Source organism: Taudactylus pleione, unplaced genomic scaffold (genome assembly GCF_031769625.1).
Source record: "Taudactylus pleione unplaced genomic scaffold, aTauple2 ptg000490l, whole genome shotgun sequence".
NCBI lineage: Eukaryota > Metazoa > Chordata > Amphibia > Anura > Myobatrachidae > Taudactylus > Taudactylus pleione.
The window spans coordinates 4,207,671-4,233,130 of NW_028284892.1; the positions used below are offsets into that span (position 1 = coordinate 4,207,671).

At 46.9% G+C, this 25,460-nt stretch overlaps 1 protein-coding gene across 4 annotated transcripts; it reads left to right on the plus strand.

The window, feature by feature from the left end:
• Nucleotides 1-1,815: 1,815 nt before the first annotated feature.
• CIART (circadian associated repressor of transcription) lies at nt 1,816-17,233 on the plus strand. Of its 4 annotated transcripts, none has more exons than XM_088449681.1 (6): nt 1,816-1,875; nt 8,455-9,012; nt 10,255-10,330; nt 13,266-13,344; nt 14,095-14,227; nt 14,432-17,233. In XM_088449681.1, exons 1-6 carry the CDS (start codon nt 1,816-1,818, stop codon nt 14,960-14,962), a joined length of 1,437 nt encoding a protein of 478 aa, XP_088305807.1. In that variant the 3' UTR covers nt 14,963-17,233. The 4 variants fall into 4 exon arrangements, with proteins under 4 accessions (XP_088305807.1, XP_088305804.1, XP_088305806.1 ...); XM_088449678.1 differs by lacking the exon at nt 1,816-1,875 and adding an exon at nt 2,000-2,086; XM_088449680.1 differs by lacking the exon at nt 1,816-1,875 and adding an exon at nt 2,160-2,200.
• Nucleotides 17,234-25,460: the final 8,227 nt, after the last annotated feature.

Here is a 25,460-nt window from a genome sequence, read left to right on the forward strand (position 1 = left end):
AAACGACCAGCGATGTGCACTCCCACTGGCCGTTTCCGACCTCAATCAACGACCAAACATGCAGGCTAATCTGCCAATAACTACAGATTGGCCATGTTCGGGGATGATTGATGTGCCTACACTGAATGATCAATCGTTCAGTGTAGGCACTGCACTCCTTAGGGAAGCGACGGTACGATTACGATATTGTAAGTATGCGGCTCAGGCATAGCGTTAGCCCACGGATAGGGGGGGTTAGGATTAGGGACCTCCCGGAGTGGGTTAGGCTATGGCGAGGGGGGGTTATGCACCACGGGGGAGGAGAAGCAATCGGGAAGCCGACTGCCTATATAGATGTAGACGCCAGCATTTTCCCGACACCGGTGCGCGGCATCACGATCGTAGTGATGCCGGGAGCCGCGAGAGGACAGCCGCGGGGGGGGGGGAGGGTTAGGTTTAGGGCTCCCGGGGGGGACTTAGGGTTAGGCACCCCCCCGGGAGGGTTAGGCTAGGGGGAGGGAGGGTTAGGCACCCCTGGGGGGCACTTAGGGTTAGGCACCCCCCGGGGGACTTAGGTATAGGTGGCGGGAAAGTGGGTGGTTAGGCACTTAGAGGGGGGATTAGGGTTAGGCACTTGGGGAGGAAATTAGGGTTAGGCACCCCTAAGGAGGGTTAGGTTAGTGGATAGTGGATGTCTGTAACTCATTAAAATACCATTCATGTTTTTATATGATCATTGATTCTCGTTTATACATCCTTTCCATTACACTAATGGTTTACATTGATTGATGTGGGGAACCGCAACGTGCACATTTTTACTGTATACAGTGTCATTTAGTTGATTGTTTGCGAGCGCTTGTTGGTCCTAGCTTCATGCTTACTTATTTTTAGTGGATACTTACCTATACACCATCGGGATTTCCAGCGCTGTCGGGCTTCCGCTGCGTCGCACTCTGCTCCTGTCGGGCTGCCTCTGACGGATATCGGCCGGCGGTATATCATACCCATTCCCCGGGGAGGGTTAGGTTTAGGGTGTGGGAAGGGGGGGCTAGGGTTTGGCACCCTGGGGGGATATTAGGCACCACCGAGGGGGAGGTTAGGGTTACTCACCACTGGGTGCGGGTTAGGGGGAACGGGGAGTATACTTACCAGCCTGTCGGGAATTTGCAGATCGGGATGCCGCTGTCGGTCTTCCGACCGCCGGCCATGCATACCCATTCCTGGGCCAGAGATTATCTCTTTACTCAGGGTCACGTATGAATTGCACAGGTTCTGTGGCTGATAAAAAAATATGGTGAGATGCAGCCTTGAAGTCAGCCAGACACGGAACTTGTTGAATTCGTGTGTCCCTGATAAAAGCAATACTGTAATACCCCCTGGCCTACACACATCCCTGTTCCCGCCATTTCCTCCCCACCCACCATTATTATGTATGTATGTATGTATAATGTATGTATAATGTATCACTATCTCCCCGGCCGGGACCATTAACATGATCACGACAAGGTCTCTGAGTGACTGAGGCGACTCAGCCCCGCCCCAGGCACGTTTTTTCTCATCCTCGCAACCCCGCCCACTGAGCGCTGTCCCGCCAATGGCGCACCAGCTCTCCTTCCATTCGCCCGCGTGGCCCCGCCCCTTCTTGAGCCCTCACATTGCAGCCAGGCTGCGGCGTTGCTGCTGTGCATGTCCACATGTAGGGGCGGGGTCAGGTGCGCCCGGCCTCGGCCAATCCGGCGCCTCCGACGCCCCTTTTACCTGCCCCTCTGCTCCGTTGGCTAATCGGCGGGCGGCGATCTGCGTGCTGCGGCCGCGGAGGGAGGGCTGGGTTGGCCAATGGGGAGGCACACACGGGTGCACAGGGGGAGGCACGTGCTGGCCTTCACGTGTCTGCGTGTAAGTGTTCTCTCAGCATCACACACAGAGGTGGGGGGGACTGAGCGCTATCATCCGTCCGCTGCTGCTGCTGCCATCCGGAGACAGAGGCACCCAGAGAGAGAGAGACATTCCCTTACTGCTGCTGCCGCCGAGACCTCCATACACACACTGCTACCGGTATCAGGAGACACCCAGATCCAGCCACTACTTCTGAGACCCCCCACCGCAGGTGAGCTATCCCCAGGCACTCATAGGGTATCACTACTATCCAGCCACACACTCTGATGCTGAGACCTCCACAGACAGCCAGCACTGACGAGACCCCCAGAGACAGCAAGTACTGGTGAGACCCCCCCAGACAGACAGGACTGCTGCTGAGACCCCCCCCCCCCCTCAGAGACAGACAGACAGGGCTGCTGCTGAGACCCCCCCCCCCCTCAGAGACAGGCAGACAGGACTGCTGCTGAGACCCCCCCCCCCTCAGAGGGAGTCCGACAGGACTGCTGCTGAAACCCCCCCCCCTCAGAGGGAGTCCGACAGGACTGCTGCTGAGACCCCCCCCCCCCTCAGAGGGAGTCCGACAGGACTGCTGCTGAAACCCCCCCCTCAGAGGGAGTCCGACAGGACTACTGCTGAGAAGACAGGACTGCTGCTGAGACCAGGCCCCCCCCCTTCAGAGGGAGTCCGACAGGACTGCTGCTGAGACCCCCCCTCCCCTCAGAGGGAGTCCGACAGGACTGCTGCTGAGACCCCCCCCCTCAGAGGGTCCGACAGGACTGCTGCTGAGACCCCCCCTCAGAGGGTCCGACAGGACTGCTGCTGAGACCCCCCCCCTCAGAGGGAGTCCGACAGGACTGCTGCTAAGACCCCCCCCCCTCAGAGGGAGTCCGACAGGACTGCTGCTAAGACCCCCCCCCCCTCAGAGGGAGTCCGACAGGACTACTGCCGAGAAGACAGGACTGCTGCTGAGACCAGGCCCCGACCCCTTCAGAGGGAGACAGACAGGACTGCTGCTGAGACCCCCCCCCCCCCTCAGGGGGAGTCCGACAGGACTGCTGCTGAGACCCCCCCCCCCCTCAGGGGGAGTCCGACAGGACTGCTGCTGAGACCCCCCCCCCCCCTCGGAGGGAGTCCGACAGGACTGCTGCTGAGACCCCCCCCCCCTCAGAGGGAGTCCGACAGGACTGCTGCTGAGACCCCCCCCCCCCCTCAGAGGGAGTCCGACAGGACTGCTGCTGAGACCCCCCCCCCCCTCAGAGGGAGTCCGACAGGACTGCTGCTGAGACCCCCCCCCCCTCAGAGGGAGTCCGACAGGACTGCTGCTGAGACCCCCCCCCCCTCAGAGGGAGTCCGACAGGACTGCTGCTGAGACCCCCCCCCCTCTCAGAGGGAGTCCGACAGGACTGCTGCTGAGACCCCCCCCCTCTCAGAGGGAGTCCGACAGGACTGCTGCTGAGACCCCCCCCCCCTCTCAGAGGGAGTCCGACAGGACTGCTGCTGAGACCCCCCCCCCCTCAGAGGGAGTCCGACAGGACTGCTGCTGAGACCCCCCCCCCCTCAGAGGGAGTCCGACAGGACTGCTGCTGAGACCCCCCCCCCCTCAGAGGGAGTCCGACAGGACTGCTGCTGAGACCCCCCCCCCCCCTCAGAGGGAGTCAGACAGGATTACTGCTGAGAAGACAGGACTGCTGCTGAGACCAGCCCCCCCCCCCCCCTTCAGAGGGAGACAGACAGGACTGCTGTTGAGACACCCCCCCCCCCCGCAGAGGGAGTCCGACAGGACTGCTGCTGAGACCCCCCCCCCTGCAGAGGGAGTCCGACAGGACTGCTGCTGAGACCCCCCCCCCCTCAGAGGGAGTCCGACAGGACTGCTGCTGAGAAGACAGGACTGCTGCTGAGAAGACAGGACTGCTGCTGAGACCAGCCCCCCCTTCAGAGGGAGTCTGGCAGGACTGCTGCCTAGACCCCCCCCCCCCCCCCCAGAGGGAGGGAGACAGGACTGCTGCCTAGACCCCCCCCCCCCCCAGAGGGAGGGAGACAGGACTGCTGCCGAGACCCCCACCACAGACATTCCTAGACACTCATGGGGTACTTCCACCACCATCCAGTCACACACACTCTCCACCACCATCCAGTCACACACACTCTGCTCCCCAGAGAAGTCAGCACTGCTGCTGAGACACCCACCTCAGGAGAGACATTCCCAGAAACTCTGAGGGTGTAGCCACCAATATCCCAAGACACACTGTTACTGCCAGCACTGCTGAGACACCTACTACATGTGTGACATCCACAGACACTCTGAGGGTACGACCACCAATATCCAGAGAAACACACACTACTGTGGAGACCCCCGGAGACAGCCCCCACTGCTTAGGCCTACACAGATATCGAGAGATGGCCGCTGTTGTTGAGACATCCCCAGATACCCTGGTATATCCCCCAATATCCAGAGACACTCTGCTTCAGAGACACCCAGAGACTGCTACTGGCACCCACTGCTGCTTACACATCTGATACTTTCACTACTAGTGAGACATCCCCTGTTACCCAGAGATACAAGATTCTTAGACCTTACCCCCCCCCACTGCTGCTGAGGTAGTCACTTCCAGAGACACTCACTGACAGCTGAGTAGAGACACCCTGGGCACGTCCAGCCTTTAATACGTGAATAAAGACGTTTCATATTCCCTTGGCTATAGTTACAGGAGGGAGACACCTAATTAGACATATTGCGTTACACACACTACTTTTTGTGTTCCTGCATTGGGAGAGCGAGAGCGAGCGCAGGTTCTCATACTGCCAGTGACAGGGAGGAGACTTCCCCATTAGACACAGCCTGGGACACCACCCACAGTAGAGACAGGAGAGACTTTACCAGACAGACTGGAAACAGGCAATCAGGGATCCAGACAGGGCAAGCAGAGGCGAGTATACTCTCTGTAATACGGGTCCACGCAATTACCCCTATTATATATTCTACCACGGCCTCTCCCACATCACATTCTGCTATGAAATGCATGTGCTGCTGCTTCCTCTGCAGTGTGTGTATGTATGTGTGTGTGTGTGTGTGTGTGTGTATATATATATATATATATATATATATATATATATATTTATTTACTATATTTTGCTATTGTGGTACTGCTGGACAAATCCACAGTGGTTCTCTAATCCTTTATTTTAATGGTGGTGTACAACATAAGTATTTGGTTAGGAGTATTGGGCAGCGAGGTTGTTTCAGCGTGAGTAGGTAGGGTGGTTATTTCACAATGTAAAGACATTTTGTTATGTTTAATTACGAGGTTATATTATAAAAACTGAAGCCTGTTGAGGATATAAGGAGCAGGCCTGACACTTTTGGAATAAGCAGACCATTAGGAGCCTTTGTATCACTATTTTGCAAAATAACTATCTGCAATAATAGCACCCGCTAAAGCGCCAACACTTAAAATGCTGAAAGATGGTTTGAAGGGGGTGGGGCTTAGAAGAGAATAGGGCGGGGCTTGCAGTTAGTGCTAATGACCTTTACAACAACTTCGTAACATTTGTGACAAATAGAAGGAAAAAAAATGGTGGTTGTCCAATGTTCGATCCGATGTGTGACAAATTTACGGTGCCATTGTGTGTGGGTGGGGGGGTCTTTATACGTGTTGGGCATTTTTAGCCGTGATTCCTTTGCGATCAGCATTGCGTTTGCCTGTTTTGTGGTATTGTGGCCCTGAGTATAGAGGAAATCCTAAGCGTGAGAGCAATGTACTGTGGAATGCAAGCATTGTTATCATGTAACATTGTGGTCAGGAAGTGTCCTATTTCTCCTGGTGTTTTATATAGCACTACAGGATACCACACGAGAGCATTAGCTATAGGTGGATCAGGCCCTATTGTAACAAAGCAGCGGACGGTGCTTATTATGCTGCTGTAAACGCTGCTCCACCTGTGCAAAATAGACATGTAAACGCAGTGGAGGGAATGTACTAAGTTGATACCACTGTCCCAGACACAGTACTCACATGGCCATATCTCTGTACCCAGGCTTATGTCTAGGGGCAGCACCTTCACTTATACAGTGAAAATGTGTGTTCAATATAGTCGGGCCATCAGCCTGTGAGATTTATTCGCAATATTGTGGGAGATGTATCAAGCCTTGGGAGAGGGGGAAAAAAAAAAGCGCCAACCAATCTGCTGTCATTTTTACAGTCTGTAAAAAGACAGTTAGCAGCTGATTGGTTGGTACTTTAGCGCTCTCCAAGTTTTGATGCAGCATCGCATTGAATGAAAAGAATGTACGTCTTGTGTGTAAAAGCCTGAGAGAATGGGTTTGATGGATTTTGTTTCTAAATGACAGAGCCCCACCTATAGATTACATGTGGGTGGTTATCATCTGCATCTTGTAGAGGACAATCCACATTACATCATCGGGCGAGCACACATGTCCTAAGAGAGCCTCGGGGATGGAGAGATTTACCCCAATATTGACATATAGTTAATGATGAATAAATGTTCCTACACATCTGTGGTGCAATCACAGTATTGCAGCCACAAGGTGATTGGGCGAACAAGTTTGGGAGCGTACGTAACAAGTGAACTATGTTATATACTGAACTAGCTTTGAATGCTATGGTATGTGTGTAGATAGATATGGAAGGGGAACACACCTGGCCTCAGCCTCATTTTATTCTTGCGTTAATGGCTTTCAAATCCCCAGCTCGGGAAATCTAGGACAGGGAAGGAAAATTGTCACCTGATAGGAGGAGAAAAAAACTGAATATGCCACATATTGTATACAAAAACTCCGCACGCACATGTCTGTGCCAGCCAGGCTGGTCGTAAAACCTGGTCAGCTGGCCCTGTGCTTGGTGCCCGCCTAATCAGGGAAGGATGCCAACTTGTAACACACCCCCTTGTGGTGCCGTCCCCCTGCTGCATCCCTGTGTCTCTTACTAACAAGGATCCCTCTCTTTTTCCACTCTAGTATTACGATTGCTGGGTTACATAATGCTGATATGTTTGTGATTGCTCGGTTATATAAGTCTAATACGTGTTCACTGGCGGGATATTGCCGAGCTGCCCTTGAATGATGTATCAGATGTCGGTGTACCGGATTGAGGCATAACTCATGGGGTGACACATGTTCGTACACCGTGGAAAGCTCACTGCTTCACAAGTGTGTAATCCAGCTTGAATTCACCAGGTAGGGTGATTGAAATATAGAGATTCGGCTAAACTCCTGAGCGGCGTCTGTGAATCGATTTTGGGTTGGAGACCATGTTAGATTGTCAGCTCCTGTGTTCTTGCAGAGATTCATCTTCTTCTGTAATGTTCAGACAGTAGGAATGAAGGAACATATCCCACCCCCCCCCCCCCCCCCCCAGCAGGACTGCCAAGGTCAATGTCTTTTACTTACCAACAGCTTATCCCTGCGGGGGCTAACAAGTGTCTTATTCTCCAGTGGCTGACGCCAGCCCTGTGTGAATACAAAGCGCTGTTTCCACGAGAAGGCTGCATTAATAGCTGTATTCTTGTGAGAAGGCTACATTGGGAGTTGTATTCTGGTAAACCAGACTGTGGACAGCACTGCTAGGGATAGTATCCTCAGGAAGTGGCTTGGGACCCTACGTTGTGCTGTCATGGGAGGGGGGTGCAGTAGCATTGTTCATCAAAGTAGGAAACTTGGGGTGACTGCTTGATCAGGTTCTTTGTAGTGAATGTGGGAGGGAGGGGGGATGTTGAGAGTTTGGGCTACAATATGTTTAAACTCGATTACTTGGCTGAAATTTTCAGCTCACCGGTAGATAGGTTAGAAATAACTTTAATTGGGGGAGTGGACAAAATAAAGCTCAGGAGCCTATTTGTTAAATGCAAGAGCAAAAGGTCCTTTTTAAGGAGCCACCGAAGATGTGCATTTATTGATGACTTGGCCTCAAACTTGGGTAAAATTAGGGGTAGATGTACTAAGCCTTGGGAGAGAGCGAAAGTACCAACCAAACCGCTCCTGTAATTTTTTAAATACAGCCTGTAAAGTGACAGTTAGGAGCTGGTTGGTTGGTACTTCATCTCTCTCCAAGGCTTAGTACATATCCTCCATAATATTTGGGGTATTTTTTTTTATTTATTTGTTTAGGCTTTCTGCTTCTAGAGAATCATATGAATTATTAGATAGTATTTATTTTTAAAATTGTGTTGCATTTTCCCACTATACCATGATGATGGCTTTTTAAAGTGGATGTTTCACTTGTACTGTTATGCAATGGTGAAACGGTGATGGGTACGGGCAGCACGGATGGTGTAATGGTTAGCATTACTTCCTTGCAGCACTGAGGTTTCATTTCCCACCACTGCCCTAACTTTGTGGAGTTTGTATGTTCTCCCCGTGTTTGCATGGGTTTCCTCCCACAATCCAAAAATATACTGGTAGGTTAATTGGCTCCTGACTGACATAAAAAAAAAAGTGCATTTGATGGGGTATATGTATGCGTTTATATAATTCCTTACAGAAGACACATGTCAGCACTTGGCGCTATTGCCATAATAATCATGTTGCATTTATTAATGTGCTGAACTGAGAATTTTTTGTTTGTTTTTTCTTCACCATAGGTTGTTGATTCACTCATGGAAGATACAGAGTCGTCCGACTTTTTGTCCTCTTACGATTCCCTTTATTCAGCCAGTAGCGCCGCCGCTACCGACCGGGAGGACCAGAGCTACATAGATTTCGATGTAGTCTTCTCCGATGGTTTGGACGAAGCCGCCAGCAAAGTGGAGGAGGACTTTGAGAATGTGAGCATGATCCCAAATTCCCGGCTGAGCAGCGCAGATCACCCCGTCTTAATACGCTTAGAGAATGAGTACCAGGCCAGGAGAACCTTTTGGCACCAACGTCCAGGACAGTATTGCAGGTACCTCCAAGAGGTGGAGGGAAGGTCCACATGCCCTAACCAGAACAACCTCACAAGTGGTGGGTCTGAGCTTAGTAGCAGAAAACAAGACAAGCCACTCAAGCACTTTGTAGGCCAGGGGGACGCTAAGCTGGAATCCCCACAAGGACTTAAAAGGCAGCGGACACAAGAGGCTGAGTTGTCTTCAAGTTGGTGGGGAGAGAGCGAAGAACAGAGCCTTCCAGTATCTGAAGGAGACCGAATATTTGCTCAAAAGGTACGTCGGGGATTTACAGGCATATTTACGAAAGTGCAGGTTTTTGGAAGTGGAGTTGTTGCCCATAGCAACCAATCAGATTCTAGTAACAGCTAGAATCTGGTTGCTATGGGCAACATCTCCACTTCTAAAAGCCGGCACTTTAGTAAATTTACCCCCTTGGTGTCTTATTTGCAGACACATGTTGTGTTGTACCCATTGCATCTGATTGCTATTGCTGTACTGTTTGGTTGCTATCAGTCTTTACACTGCGGGTGTTTGCATTGTCATGGAGAGGTACTTCTGTGTATTGGATGTATAGTTAGGTTTCATCACTTTCTGTCAGCGTATAAACATAACCGCAGCATATGAATGCTGAAATGAATGCAAAGTGCAGTCCAAGTATTGATGCAAGTCGGTGACTTTTTAGTTTCAGTGCGCAGTGAACCTTTTTCTGTTTCATTTTAAAGATCTATAAATGCAAAGGAACTTCATACGCTACTACCACAGGTCAGAATGTTTTCTGGCGAGTTAAGGAGGGCCGGTCCCCAGATTGTACAGTTCCTTTTTTTTATTTCTTTATTGCATATTGTCTTCTTACTATGGTGGGAAAAAGGCATTTTCCACCCCCCTGACTTATTTTGTAATAAATCATCGAATGCCAGTGTAGAGCCAGGTGAGGGACGGGCTTGCTGTTAATAAATGACAGCTCTGGATGTGCCCATCAGGCTTTTGCAGCTGGATTGTGTTCTATCCTCCCGGTATTATAATAATCCACCAGGCTGCTATAGCCGCAACGTGTCAGTGCCCATGTAGTGATCCCCTGACGTATCCCATCTAAGCCACAGGTCTTTCAGATGATACAGCAACAACGAGCTGCCAACTGTGTTGTTTTTTTTTTTAAAGGTCATTTTATTAATACATTCACTTTTTAAATGTAAACTCCCGAGCAGGTGACAAGTAACCTCTCTTGGGGGGGGGGGGGAGAGATTATTAGTTTCGACAGCGCTAAAGAAATAAATAAAATAAAAAATTGCATTTATTTTAATTTGTTTTGTTTCGTGATTATATTTTCACACTTAAGTCTCTTTTACATTTTTAAAATGACTCTTAATTAATAGAACAGGTTTGTGCTCTGAATTTGTGAACCTCCTTCATAGCCCTATGCAGAACTTCTGCTTAGGCTGGTGCCATATCAATCAATGTTAATGGGTATATAATTAGCACTTAGTAGACGCTCTAAAATTTGGTTTCTTCTTACAGTGTCGTGAACTACAGGGATTCATAAAGCCGCTGACCGAACTACTGAACGGGCTGAAACGGGGCAGATACGACCGAGGTGATTATTACTATTTAATCTGCAATAAGAATGAGCCAGGGAATCTTGTTTTATTCATTGAATACCAGGAAATCAATTCATCTAAGGGGTACATTTGCTAAAGTGAGTTTTTAGAAGTGGAGATGTTGCCCATAGCAACCAGATTCTAGCTATTATCTTCTAGAAGGTGCTAGATAAATGTTAAGTAGAATCCGATTGGTTGCTATGGGCAACATCTCCACTTCTATAAACTCTCACTTTAGTAAATATACCCCTAAGTGTGTATATGCATCCCTCCCAGCATTTAGACATGTGAGATTAGGACAGAATAGTAGGGATGGACATCAGAAGCCGATGGTTAGCAACTGTCAATGTTTCCGATTTAATTGAAGTACTTTTTCCATCGAATACCGGGAGTTCGATTGCTGGCTGTCTATTGTGGATGGGCGTGGAAGCACACAGGGCCTGATTCAGACCCGGGCGCAAGCGCTGAGCGCTCGCAACCGGGTCGATGGTTGCCCACAGCGCATGCGTTTGACGGAGCCGGCTCCGTCGTGCGCATGCGCGAGACCCGGCTAGCGACGGGCAATCCGTCGCTCCGGGTCTCGCACCAAAGGGGGCGAGCTGTCGATGTTGGGGGGTGGCTGCCCAAACGGAGGCGTTCCCATGAGAAGCCGAAAGCTCTCTGGGGCTTGCGATGGACGAGTCCCTACCACAAGGGTCTCGTTTGCAAGCCTGATGGTCGCAATGGTCTTGACCATCATCATGATTGCAGTACGATGGCTAGTAAGTGAAACTCTGCCCATTGTATCACAAGCCACACCCCTTTTAAATCAATGAATCAGGAGTGTTTGGGAGGGTTGGCATACATTCTCTGCACAGAGACAGATATATGATGTCACTGCACCTTTTAAATGAAATTGTCCATACTGGGAGGTATTGCTCCATTACACTTTTTTTGGGGGGTAGAAAATCTGTGTACAGCTGAGTAGACTATCCACCATCAAATTCCATCTATGCAAGATTACATTGCTATAGGTGATCGCACCTTTTCCCTGCTCACTAGTGTGAACCACACAATACTGCAAGATCCAGTCTTGTGCCTCAATGTCAGCTAGTGCGATATGTCACTGGTTTGCATGCCACCGCTGCGAGCCTTCCTCTCGTTCTGCGAGGCACCCCGCTGTGCCGGGATTAATCCAAAAGAGCCTCGCACACACGTCGTACTGAAGCCATTGATCGCAGAGCTGCTGCAGGGATTGTTTAGAGTTACAAATTCATGAGTCAGCGCTCTATACGTAGCAAGGACACAAATAAAATGCTGGGAACTGAAAAGCCTGGCGGAACCACACTTAAAATCAAAACTCCACTGAGTATTGTGTAGCGTAACAGCAGATTTATTCACTTTGCGAAACTGACACTTAACTAAAGCACTAAATCGTTTTGCTGGCGGGTACTTTTCGCTCATTTTAATTTGCAAACTACAAATAACGGCAAATGCTTTTTTTTACATCTAAATGGCCACCAAACATATTTCAGGGGCATAACCCCTTGGCGGTCCCGTATAAACAATTTTCATCCAGTTTTGCTGGTTGTCAGATTCTCCTGCAGTGGAAACAAAAATTGGCTTAAAGAAATAAAAATCCAGCTGGGTTTGCCTCACTTAAGGTCTTAAATTAATCATGAGGGGTTGGTTCGTTTTGCGAACATTCTCCACTTTACGGGAACATGTAGCGGCTCTAATAACTGATAAGACTCAGGGGTCCGCATGTCAGGTTCGAGACTTTGACCCATTTTTACGGCAAACAAATAAAATAGTGCGTTACTTCTTTGCGATGGGTCTTGGATCCAGGTCACATTTATACGGCATGCTGATCCCGCAGAGAACTGAATTTCAGAATAGCCCATAATGACACCATTTCCACACATTGCTGGCGCACTGGTGCATTGCTGGTGCCAGGGCCCCACTGAGAGCACAATGTTTTTCACAGAGCCGGCAAACGCATGGGGTGAAAGCTGAAAGAGCCTTGAGTCCAAATGACTGTAAACAGAATAATAAAAAAATAATAATAAATTGCCTGGGGTGGATATGAATGTGCTTGGAGATTAAAGCACTCATCTTTCTAATTAGCATATTATACACCCCGGCTAGCATGCTAATCGCTGTCCCACTGTTCACCACTCGAATTGTATTCAGTGTGCATTGTAATTACAGTTGACAGTCAATACATTCTGTACACGTATAAAACCTCAGTTACTTCCCAGGTTGCTGTCACAGATTTCTGGTTCCTGGAACATATTCAGCCCTGCTTTAAAGTGCATGAAGTGATTGCAAACACTTTTCTAATTGTGTCTGTATTTAATGACTGTTTTATAGTAGATGGATTATTTTTTGGAGCTGATTTAGTTTTGTAGATCTCACAACCTTTGAAAGGAAACAGGCGCTCACTAAGATAAGATCTAATACCAAGCTGTCTGGTGACATGATAGTGTGGGTCCCCCTGATAGCTCCGATTACCAAGCACTGCGCTAATGTCTGCCGCCTTAAACCAGTGATATCGTTGACACCTTTTCCACTTCTCACATGTGGAGCTCATCAGAGAAATTGCCAACATCGTTGCCTGACGGACAGTAGCAGGAGATAGGTGCTTGGCACCGGACTGTCGTAGCTTTTGTATGGAGCAGGGTAGATGACTATAACTTGTCATCTTGGTGAACTCCGTCGACAAATACATTTGAGCGTAAAATCTTCTGTAAAATGAGACTAAGCAGAGGGGGGCAATGTCACGCAGCCGCACTGCATGGGGTTCCATCACCTCTTTGATGAAACGTTTGCTCCCTGCCCCAGCGGCTGTAAGGTCTGTAAGATGTGAGGTTTAGTCTCCTTGCTGATATAAGGATATAATGCTGAGCACATCACCTTACTGGAATCTCCCATTTTATGCTGTTCTTGCAGGATTAAGCAGTTTCCAGCAGAGTGTAGCCATGGATCGGATACAGAGGATTGTTGGGGTACTACAGAAGCCAGAGATGGGGTGAGTGTTTCCAAAATGATCGCTGTTATATATTTCCACTGCACCTGCACTCTTTCCATTACATGTGCACCACCCTCGGAAACCTGCACTCTTTCCATTACATGTGCACCACCCTCGGAAACCTGCACTCTTTCCATTACATGTGCACCACCCTCGGAAACCTGCACTCTATTCATTACATGTGCACCATCCTCTACCTCTGCATTGTCTATAATCCATTGTTTAACCAACCGTTACCACCTCTCCACTGCCTACTCTACATTACATACACACCCCCCCACACCTCAACACTGTCTATATTCATCCTACTCCATATAACACACCAATGGCGGGATGGACAAGGGAGTGAAAAGATTGGAGAAGTGAACCAGTGTAGAAGTTACCCATAGCAACCAATTAGCTTTGAGGTAGCATTTATTAATTACATTCTATGAAATAATAGGTAGGAGCTAATTGGTTGCTATGGCAACTTCTGCACAGGTCCACTTCTCTACTCTGTTTATTGCTTGATACATTTGCGTCTAAACCTCTACCAGTTTTGCTCAGTCTATATATCCTACCTACACCATATGACCCACCTATATATCCTACCTACTTCATATGACACATCTACCCTCTATCACCTCAGCCCTACCTTTATTGAAACCAATTCCTCTTACATACCTGCTATCTACAGCTCATTCCTTCTGCATACTCCATACCAGCTACGTCTGTCATACACCCATTTATATGAATGTATTTTATTTTCAGTGAACGGTATCTGGGCACTTTGTTGCAAGTGGAAATGATGTTAAAGATCTGGTTCCCCAGTGTCACCAGCTCCTCATCCTCTCCTTCCTCCTCCGATGATGATATGGAGGAACCTCAGTATAAAATGGCCAAGGTAAGGACCCCTGTTCGAGCTTAATTATTGCTTGGCCAAAACCGGACCGAATTTATTCCTGGACATTTTGGTGGAAAATAAATATAGTGAATTGATTGTGTGCGCAACACATCCACAAGGACATAGATGTATCTAAAGCACAGGTTTTTATTGTTTTTGCATAATTATCTAAAGAAATAATCAATTCTTCTTTTCACTCTCTAGCATTCTGATGCCGGCTCTGCAGAACGGGACAGCTACCAGTTGAAGAAGGCTCCTTTGCCGGGCAGCCAGTCGGCGAGTGAACCATCAGAAGGTCCTGCGGTGGTCCATCTACAAACTGAGTGCATCTGCTGCAACAAAGGGATTCCGGTTTTGGCAGACTGGCCAGCCATGAACTTGACTTTGATGCACACCGCACCCATCTACAACTCTACCCTCAGCCAAGTGGATCTGCGTCAACTCAACAGGGCGCTCGACCAGGACATGCTTGTGCCAAACGCGAGCAGCTGCGGCATCATTTTCTTGGTGCAGGACAATCAGGCCTCTCCATCTCAGCCTCTGTCTGTAGTACAGAAAGAGAAACTTGTCCCTCATCCTTGCAGAGAAAGAAAACAAGGGGAGCGCCCTCTTCGCAGCCAGAGCGCCCCAGCCATCCTTCACTGTGACAGACATCGGCTTGAGGCCAAGGCCCATTCACGCTCACTCCCTCACCTCCCAACATGTACTCAGAGACCTGTAGGAGAAAATACTTAGACTGTGTCTCCCAGGTCGGTAATAACACTCTCCGTCAACATCATCCATACCGCCCAGTCTTGGAAACGGGGAAGGACCCACTCTTCGAGACAAGAGGGGGAAACCAGAGCTGGACGTGTCACGTTTTGCTGTTTTATGTATGGCATCTTCCATGGAGGCTCTAGGACTTTATCCTATATATCATTGAGGGTAAGAGCTGGCTTCCAAAGACATTACGGAGAAACAAGATGGCTGTCCCCAGTCCAAAAAACGGCAATATTTCATATACCCTTTAATGTCTTCACAAGAACTTTTATCTTTTCAGCTGTTTGTCTTAATAACGTCCTAGTAAACAGACAGTAATCCATTTTCATAGATTACCATATCTCCCTTTTTAGCCTAAATCCTAAGGGGACCTGCTCATAGTAACTACAAAACACAATGTAGCAAAGTTTCGTGTATTGGGGCTATTTAGGTGGACTCGTCACCTATATCACTGGATGCAGCCATTTTGTGGCCCAGGCTAGTACTAGTTAGAACGGAGCCTGAAAGTTAGGTTCTAGTAACATGGAGGCATGAGGTACGAGGTGATCCTCTAGATATTGATTTAGCCTCCCACCAAAAAAAGACTGATTCAACTGAATATAAGTGATGGGTCCACTATGAGAGGTGTGGGTCACTGATGTCAATTCAAAGCAGAATGTCTGTCCTGCAGATGCATGGGCTTATGTAATATGTTGCACGCTGCAGGAACTCCTGCGAGCCTTCCCGTATTTTTAAAGCAGCAATCATTATAAAGGCAAAACCTGATTGGTTTACATGAGCCCACAGACTCACAAAGATTACCCCATACAGCACTGGATTCTTCAAACGGTGATGGAGCCCATGTTTGCATGGATCTGCAGGACTGGACAAGTGCTGTCAACCATGGCTCTAATATTACCTGTTAGTTGGTTCCAGCTGTTGGGGGACTAAAACCAAACTAGTGAACAATTCTCCTGGTGGCCAGGACAAAATAATTAACATTTGAGTGTCTGCATATGGTGAATGGGGGGAAGGGCGCACACACGTAAATCCCTTGTGTTGATGGCTTTGATCTCATTGGATGGGTTTGTAGTGTAATGTTTTTTTTGCTTTGTTTTTTTGTTAGGAACATTTTATTCTTAAAGCGGCAATCCCATGATAATGAGATGTGTGTTTTTGTAACCTTGGTACTGTAATTGCCATTTTTTTCTTGGTTTGTTTCTTCAAACTGCTATTAATGATTTATGTGATGACCATGGCAACTACAGTCACGTGATGGAGGCTTTAGAATGCCCCCTGACCTCACTGTGCACTGGGAGATCCCCTCGAACCCTGCTGTGTGTTTGTGTGTGTGGGTGTGTCTGGCAGCCATATTGCCTTCCTTCCAGAGAGATTTTGAAAAAAAGATAACCTGTAAGGTATAGCTAAGTAAAAAGATACTTGCTATGTGGCGGTTGCTGCTTTTAAATGACCTATTATTTTTTTTATTTTACTCCTGAGTTTCTTTGGTAGTGAAATCAAAGCAGAAGGAGATCAAAATGGTCCTTTTTCCACCATTTCAGAAACGGGTGTCGGTTAAACTTTTTTTCTTTTTTTTTCTTTTTAGAAATATATTGGTCAATAAATTCTCAATTTAAATCAAAGTTTTTTTGGGGTAAATGATTATTTTACTTTATGCCTAAGAATGTTTTTTTTTTTTTTTTTTTGGGCCACAGCAGCTCAGAACTGTTACATCCCAACTTTTACACCTATCATTTTTTGTTGCAGCTGCGTTTAATGGTAGAGTGTTTAGGAGTATTTCTCATTTCCCATCTCAAAAAGCAAATGCTCTTTAAACCATGATATTAAAAGGCAGCTGATATGGGGCAAAATCTCAAATGCTAAATGTAACATGTTGGTTATGCATGCAGTGACATCGCTAGCCCTAAACCGATGTATCAATCCACCAATCCGCTGTATGTACAAAGCTTTTGTTACCTAGGAGACTGTAATTACACATTGAAGCCTAATAGTGGCTTTACATGCTCTTTAATATTTTACGATTGTTAATGAAAGTAAATCTGAGGCTCTGCTTCAGGTATGAAATGTGTAGCACGAGCGTTTCTGCCGTTTGATGCTGTTTTAAACTGCGGCAACGTCCTCTATGCACCGAGTAGCTCTATGCAGTTTTACAAACATCCATATGTTGTGGATAGAGAACAATACAGGCTGCTCTGATTTTGTATTACTGTCAATAAAATGGGCATCCTGTGCCACCTCTCATTGTTATACTTTGTATGATTTCCTTATACAGCCAATCAGTGGGTGGTTAGTATCCTGCATGTCCCTGTGATCCCAAATGTTGGAAGTGAGTGTGCATTGAACAGCCAATCGCATCATCAAAATATATTGATAGCAGTACAGAGTATTTTGAGGAGTGTGCATATCCTGTGGCAGAAGGTGACTGAGGGACAGGGCTGCATGTGACTGTGGCAGTGTCATGATGTAAGGATGTGGGCAGCAGGAAGCCGCAGCCAGTTATACTTTGTGCTGCTGGGGGACTTTGCCCCTTCCACTATATATCAGGAGATGAGTGATGTGTTAGTGAGGGCAGGGCTGCATGTGACAGGGGCAGTGACATGATGTGAGGAGGGGAATGGAGGCAGCTGGAAACCACAGACTGAGAGTTCTATAGTGGAAATAACAGGATCCCCCAGCAGCACAGTGAAGTGAGGTTCCTGACTCGGGAAGACCATCTTAAACACAGTCCATACATCCTATTTAGATTTGTATAACTGCGTTGTTGCAGCGTTTACTTGGATAGCTTCGGAACGGAATCTGAATACAAAACTACAGATTAATATGATACCTTATTGCAGAGGTTCCCAAACTCTGCCATTCAAGTCCACGTTTTAAAGATATCCATGCTTGAGCACAGGTGACTTAATTAGTACCCCAGTCAATTTGGTTTAACCATCTGCACTCAAGCATGGATATCCCTTAAAACATGGTCTGTAATGACAGAGTGGGAACCTCCTGCCTTATTGCATTATATTGACCCTTCATCAATTCGATACTGCCTAAGAAGACCATGGTAATATTTACATTATTAAAACATGATTGATGTCAAACACTGATTTTTTTTTTTTATTGATTTATTTTTTTTTGTAATTTTTATGTATTTTTTTTTTTTTTTTACCCTCGGTTGCGCTTTTAATAAACATCCAAAATCAGTGATTTCAATAATTACTAAGGATGGACGCTCCATTGGTTTAAAACGGACATACCTTCTGCCTCTCCCTCACCTCCCAAATCCCTCTGTGTACCCACAATCATGTACCCTTACTCCACAATCATGTGGCCATCGCTATGCATCTGCTTCAGCATTGATTCCCAAATGTGACTGAGTCGTTAATTTATAATCACGTCTGCCCTGTATACCAGAGGTTTTACCGATATCCATGCTTGAGCCCAGATAGTTAAATTGACTGAGGTGCTAATTAAGACACCTGTGCTCAAGCATGGATATCCATAAAAGCTGGGCTGTAATGGCTGAGTTTGGAAACCTCTGCTATATACTCATAAGGGCCTGATTCAGCAAGGAACGCAACTGCTAATAGGCACGCAAGCGGCTGATTGTTGCATTCTGAGGATGCATCGCAGTATGTGTGTGTGTGTGTGTGTGTGTGTGTGTGTGCGCGCGCGCGTGAACCAGCCACTGCGATTGGGACTATGGGCCTGATTCAGAGCCGGACGCTATTTGCGCTCGCTTATTCAGAAAAAGGGGACGGCTATTTAAATTGAGCGCTCGCTCTTTGCGGTCTGTTGACGCCTCTATGAGCGAACGAAACATGCGCTTGCTATTTTGTAAAGACGCCCCCTGGCCGCTTGCATCATACGTCATCTCCGCTATTTATTAGATTAATCGAGTACATCGAAAGGCGTCTGAACTGCTCGCAGTGCTTGTGGTTGGATTTTCCTACCGCAATCATGCGAACAGTTCAGGCTAAGAAACAACCAAGTGACGTGGCCGATGACGCTGCTTTGTTAATTATGCACACCCATAAAACGCCCGTTTTGACCGTTTGGCACGCCTGCGTTCGGATCTCCACTCCCTGTTTTCAAGCACCTTCCCGTTACCACCCACAAACGCCTCATTCTGTCACTCAAATTAGCAGGCACTCGCAAGTTTGCGAACACACGTTTTCCGACCGCACTGACTGGTTGGCGCATGCGCATTACACCCATACGCATGCGCAGATGTGCGAACATCGCTCGGCGCTTACGATCGGCTCTGAATCAGGCCCTATGATCGCAGTGACTATGCAGACCCATCGCAAAGTGATTGACAGGAAGTGCCGCTTGGGGAAGGGGGGATGGTCGGAGCAACGCAGATGTGCCAGTGCGTTCGAACGCCGTTGCAGGGGTGTGCATAAATTATCCACTGCTATGCCCTACGCAGCCAGAGGTCTCATAGCATGCACTGCATTTAGCAATTTCTGAGTAAGGTCAGACCTTGTGCAAGTGTGCGTGAGGCTGCGATGGTACTCGATGGTTTCGCAGTCTTGCTAAACATTACGAATGTGTGTAAGGTAAGGAGGGCGTCCCTATGTAGCGCAGCGGCGGCATTGTGAGAACAATGGATTAGCATACTAATCGCAGTTGAACTGCGTATGTAATTGCTATTGCAGTTGCGTTCTGTAGTGAATCAGAGCCTAAGTGTGTGTTGCATCATGACATCGCAAAGGCATTTCTCTTTGACCATTTGGAAAGTGTGCAAAGGTATTCCATTTATGTTGTAAGGATAGTTCTGCTTGGATGAATAATCAAGTTGGAATGATACATTCGACTCTTCCCATTTTATTATGAGAAGGTCATGGTGTTGAAATAGTATACACTTGTAAGTTTATTCTTGGAGGGCATGTTGATTAGTGCGTGGTTCTTGCTACCACACAATTTATCTGTATGCCATTATAGATCTAGGGGTTAATTCAATTAGGTGCGAGTCTGTTTAATGAAACTTGCAAACTTTGCACAATTGCGCGCACCCGAGAATTCTCCAATTAAAAATGCCTATTCACGGAACCTACAGCGGGGGGTTTGCGAATTGTCAGACAAATGCGATGTGAGAGAAGTGCATGAAAAAGTGGCGTGACCTTCCCACAAAGCTGGCAATTTAGTTTGCTGAATCATATAGAAGGCTATTATTGGGCACAAGAAAAGTACTGGTATTAAACAGTGTTAAATGGCTGATATTTTTTTTCTTTATAAAAGAAAAAATAAAAAAAATTACTTTTATACAACTACAAAAAATGCAAAAGATGACAAAAGAACCCTGTAAAAAAAAAAAAAAAAAAAACATAAAAGGTAATTGTATATATTTAAAACAAAAATATATAAAATAAAAATTGTAATTAAATTTGGGGTAATTTCTGATTTTTTTTTTTTTTTTTCAACACCCCCCCCCAAACAGAAATATGCGCGTTTACACTGACTGGTTCAATGCAAGCTGCTAATTGGATTGCAACATTAATTTGCAGAGAAAACCGCACCTCACAACTTGCACCTAATTGGATTGACCCCCTAATATCTATTACGGACTCCTCCCCTGATGCTGCAGACATTCTGTGCAAATGCTGGGACCAAGCACCCGTGGTAGATTCTACATTTACTTAACATCTAAAGAATAAAGATACAACATCGCTAGTCATCGGTAAAGTTTATTTTGGCCGCATAATCTGTTACTGGGTACATTATGTCTTACAATAAATTAATTAAAAAGACATTGCGTAATCATTTCAAACAACAGTTATTAAAAGCAACATCATAAACGTTTAGCCCACATCTTAAGCATAATTACAACTTCTCGCTCATCCAGTTACAATAAGCCCACCTAGTGGGAGAAGTGAAGAAATACACTGATACTGCTTTTCCTTTAGACTGCCGAGTTGAACCCGGGATTATGGGGGTCATTCAGACCCGCTCGCAAGCGGGTCGATGTTCCCCACTGCGCATGCGCACGACGGAGGGAGCTCCATCGTGCGCATGCGCGAGACCCGGGGAGCGACGGGCTTTCCATTGCTCCAGGTCTCGCACCAAAGGGGGCGTGCTGTCGATGTTGATTGACAGCACGCCCCCTTTGGTGGGCGTGCCTGCCAGACGGAGGCGTTCCCATGGGAACGCCTACCGTCTTAAGCCGGCCCCACTGACATCACTAGTGATAGAGCCAAAATCACTCCAGGGCTTGTGGCAGGGAGACCCTACCGCAGGGTCTCCGTCGCAAGTCCGATGGTCAAGACCATCGCGACCATCTTTTTGGCTGCTCGCATATGCTGTGGATGGTCACCCACAGCTATACGAGCGGCCAGGAGGCTGGTCCATTTTCATGGAGGAGGGCCCTGATTCAGAGCGAGCGCTCTGGTCAGAGCGTCCGACTCTGAATCAGGCCCTATGTTCATTCGCTTATCCCGGGCGTGACCCGGCTGAGACCCCCATATAGACAGGCGGCCTGACCAGGCACTAATGCCAGGTCAATGACACCAATGGTATTACGTTTGGAGCTGGCCTCATCTCCAAGCGCCAGCTCTTCCTATGCAGAGAATGGGACCCAGAGTTACCCGTTCACACTGCATCATGAGCAGGGTGATGATCAGGGTTGAAATGCCAGGTCACTCGACCTGGCTTATTTCAACCTGGCCTTTTCACACTGCACAGTAACCCGGGTTATTGCTGCTAGTGGAAAAGGGGTATCAGTGGCCAAATTATTAAGAACATGGGGGTGCTTTTATGCAAAGTAGCTATTCCGCAGGCAATGCTGAGATGTGTGGTTCTGTATAAGAATGGAAAGGCAAATGTATGCAGAGACTAATGAAGTGTATCGCTCATGAAATCATGGGAAAACGACCTGATCTGATGGCCTCTGACTGTGGAATGTTTTGTTGGCGTTCGCAGTAGCGGTGCGATCATTAGAAAAATGGCTGCACTGGTGAATTGTTAGAGAGCGGCAATATTTCAAGTGCACGCAGACTGGACCAAGAGATAGACAACTGGGTCCAAGGCCTGTGGTCGTAAAGGACTACTGGATACTCGAGCGGAACGCACAGTGGGCAGACTTGTTCAGGTCTGCAGACGGGCAACAATGCATCAAATTGCAGTTAAAGCTGTCCACAACTTCCTGGACAGCAGCAGGCGGTATGTTTTCCCATTCCGCCTTGAGTAGTGACCAACTGTGACACTGAGGAAGGTTGAGTCTGCATAGGACACACCCGTCGCTCCAATTTGTCCCAGAGGTTCTCAATAGGGTTAAGATCTGGACTCAGAGCTGACCTGTCCATCCAGGTTCCCGAATTTTCTGTATACCAGTCCAGCATCTCCCTGGAAACATGACAGGTGGCATTGTCATCCGTAGAACTGCCACAATGTAGGGAGCACAGAGTTATCGAGAACATCTCTATACTGCTCATTTTATACCTTCGCGAACACGTGTCTGCTGCAGGAGCGCACCACTTCGCTTGCACGGGGGTGTCCAGTCACTTTTGTCTACATAGTGTACATAGCATTTGGGCTAATATTCCCCATGATACATACCGACAGTTAGCAGAATCCATGCCTAGAAGACCTCAATCCGTATTAAAGGCAAAAGGTGGCTCAGTGTACATATAAGTGAAATGGTTTAGTGGAGCAAGTTATGATATGCGGGTAAGCAAAGTGGACTGAGGAGAAATGGTTACAAAAGGAAATATAGGCAAAAAAGGTGAGAAGAGAACTACAGAGAATTAAGATACAAATAAATAACAATAAAAATAATATTAGAAATTAAGATGAACAGAGGAAATGACAATACAGAAAGGTACTAATGGACAAATTGGCACTTGGAATCATGAAAAGAAGTGGGGCATTGGGCAGAATGGAGGTGCGATAAATACGTGATGATGAGACGGATTTGGTATGAAATACCGTCGGCCGCATGGCCGGCGGTTCGATTCCCGTGAGCAGCAGCCCGACAGAAGCAGAGTGCGACGCAGCGGAAGCCCGACAGCGCTGGAAATCCCGATCGTGGATAGGTAAGTATCCACTAACCTAACCCCCCTAACCTTCCTTAGGGGTGCCTAACCCTAACTTCCCCCCCAAGTGCCTAACCCTAATCCCCCCTCTAAGTGCCTAACCCTAACCACGCCCTTCCCCGCTGCCTAAACCTAAGTCCCCCGGGGGGTGCCTAACCCTAACCCTCCCTCCCCCTAGCCTAACCCTAACCCTCCCGGGGGGTGCCTAACCCTAAGAGTCCCCCCCGGGGGTGCCTAACCCTAACCCTAACCCTCCCTCCCCCTAGCCTAACCCTAACCCTCCCGGGGGGTGCCTAACCCTAAGTCCCCCCCGGGAGCCCTAAACCTATCCCTCCCCCCCGCGGCTGTCCGCTCGCGGCGCCCGGCATCACTACGATCGTGATGCCGAGCGCCGGTCTCCCGGCGTCGGGGAAATGCGGGCGTCTACATCTAGACGCCCGGCATTTCACCCTTGCCGGGATAAGACAGTCGGGAAGCCGGCTGCCGGTATTTAGGCAGTCGGCTTCCCGATTGCCTCCCTGATGAGACAAACCTGCCGACAAGAAAATGTACAAATTAATATATTAACCAAACAAAAGTAATATATAGTTTTTTATTGTACAGTAAATAAAGAATAGTACAGTCCTTAAGCCCAAGAATGATAGCAATGACAAACAAGTGACCTGCACTAATTAATACTAAGGATACTGCCTTTGAACCTCTATATACCCCTGCCTATACCTTCTAATATCCTGCCTATAAACCTCTAAGGATGACGCTGATTTGCGTACGCAGTCATCCAGTAAATAAAGACTCCAGACCTAGATTATACAGACCCAAGTACAATTATACATACGCAGAGCTCTCTGGTCCAAATGTTAGGCATCAGCAAGAAACCCCCGTCAATCAGCATTCAGCACGAAGACTAGGAACCCAGGGTCAGAGCACACATATTTATACCCCTCAGAAATAAGCAACACAATAGAGAAGTTTGCTGCTAATACCATTGGTTCTAAAGGAGAGGGCATATGTTACAAGGCATTTAACAGGTTGGTTCAAATAGACACAGCCCAGCCTCTAACAACTGGTGGTCTCTGGTTTCCCGCCTCATGCAAATCCTAACAGTTGTTCATATAAAGTACATTTTGTTGCTTGAAGTCTCTGCGGTCCATAAGTTGAGAATGCATGTTGCGATCTCTCCATCGATATTACCGGAATACTGTTGAGAGAGTACGCATCAGTACAATACCAAACATGGCTTACTTATCACGTATAAAACCTTAGTTACGAAATAACCTTTACTTCCTAGCAATGATAATAAATGTGCATACTCGAATCTTGTACCTTATAGCTTATGGAACCTTGTATGTGAATATGTTATGTGTGAGTATGTGGGGTTTGGTGCAAAGACGCTAGTTAACTTGGGGCAGATGCGTATGCATGGAGCTAATATTCAGCGTTTTCATACAGGATCTTATGCATTCGCTAATATGCGACTAGTTAACAGCGCAATTGTGCGTATTAATCTGTGTATGAGAAATGGTGAAAGGTGCAATCGCATGATGCTAATAGTAATATCGCCACATGTACTAAAGTGTGAGTTTATCTAAAAATGGCGCTTAGGCGGCCATTCGCAAAATGGCGTCTTGCGATCTCATTTCCAAGATGGCGTCTTGCGGCCAGTCGCAAGATGGCATCGCTGCGATCCAATTTTAAACTGATCTTGTCTCAGCCAATTATCCAGCTTCGACAATACAGAATATCCATATGAAAAAAATTATTAAATACCGGTATGGCAGAATAAGTAATGGTCAAGACACACCAATGCAAAGTAATATACAGATGTAATACAAGATAGAAATATGCAATATTAACTAAATATATATAATATACATATATATATAATATATATATATATATATATATATATATAAAAAATTATATTGTATTTGATAGTAAATAATCCGGGTCACATATATCCCCTAGGAATGATAGTTCACAATGGTAGAGAATAATACAAATTGAGCTATTTGTATAGATAGTCTAAATTATTATATATTGGAAATAGAAAGAGTCTCCTATGGCTAGAATTATGTAGAAAAAAAAAAAAACGATCAAAGATCCTGAACATGGTGATTGTGATAGTACAGATCCAGGCGTAAATATTATCAGACAAAAGAGCATTGTAAGAAACAACACTAACATACTGTAGTAAAACATTAATACAAAAAAAAAAAATGGGTAGCATGATAAATGGGTGAGGGGTGGTTTGTAAGGAGAGGGGGTGACAGTCAATGATGGCTATTCTACCAAACAGTAAAAGCTATAAGTTCATCTAATTTTGCAAATGCTGGGTAATATTGATAATCGAGGGGAAATTCACCTATATCAGTTAGGCAAGTAGGAACACCCCAAATATTAGAGGACACCTCGCACAATACGCAAATGAGATAAAATACCAGGGCACCAAAATA

Excerpts from the sequence above, each read along its gene's own strand:
- CIART (XM_088449681.1), top strand. The coding sequence starts at position 1,816 with ATGGGGAGGCACACACGGGTGCACAGGGGGAGGCACGTGCTGGCCTTC. Across the intron at positions 1,876-8,454 it reads TGGCCTTCACGTGTCTGCGT|GTTGTTGATTCACTCATGGA; the intron begins GTAAGTGTTCTC and ends TCTTCACCATAG. Across the intron at positions 9,013-10,254 it reads ACCGAATATTTGCTCAAAAG|TGTCGTGAACTACAGGGATT; the intron begins GTACGTCGGGGA and ends TTCTTCTTACAG.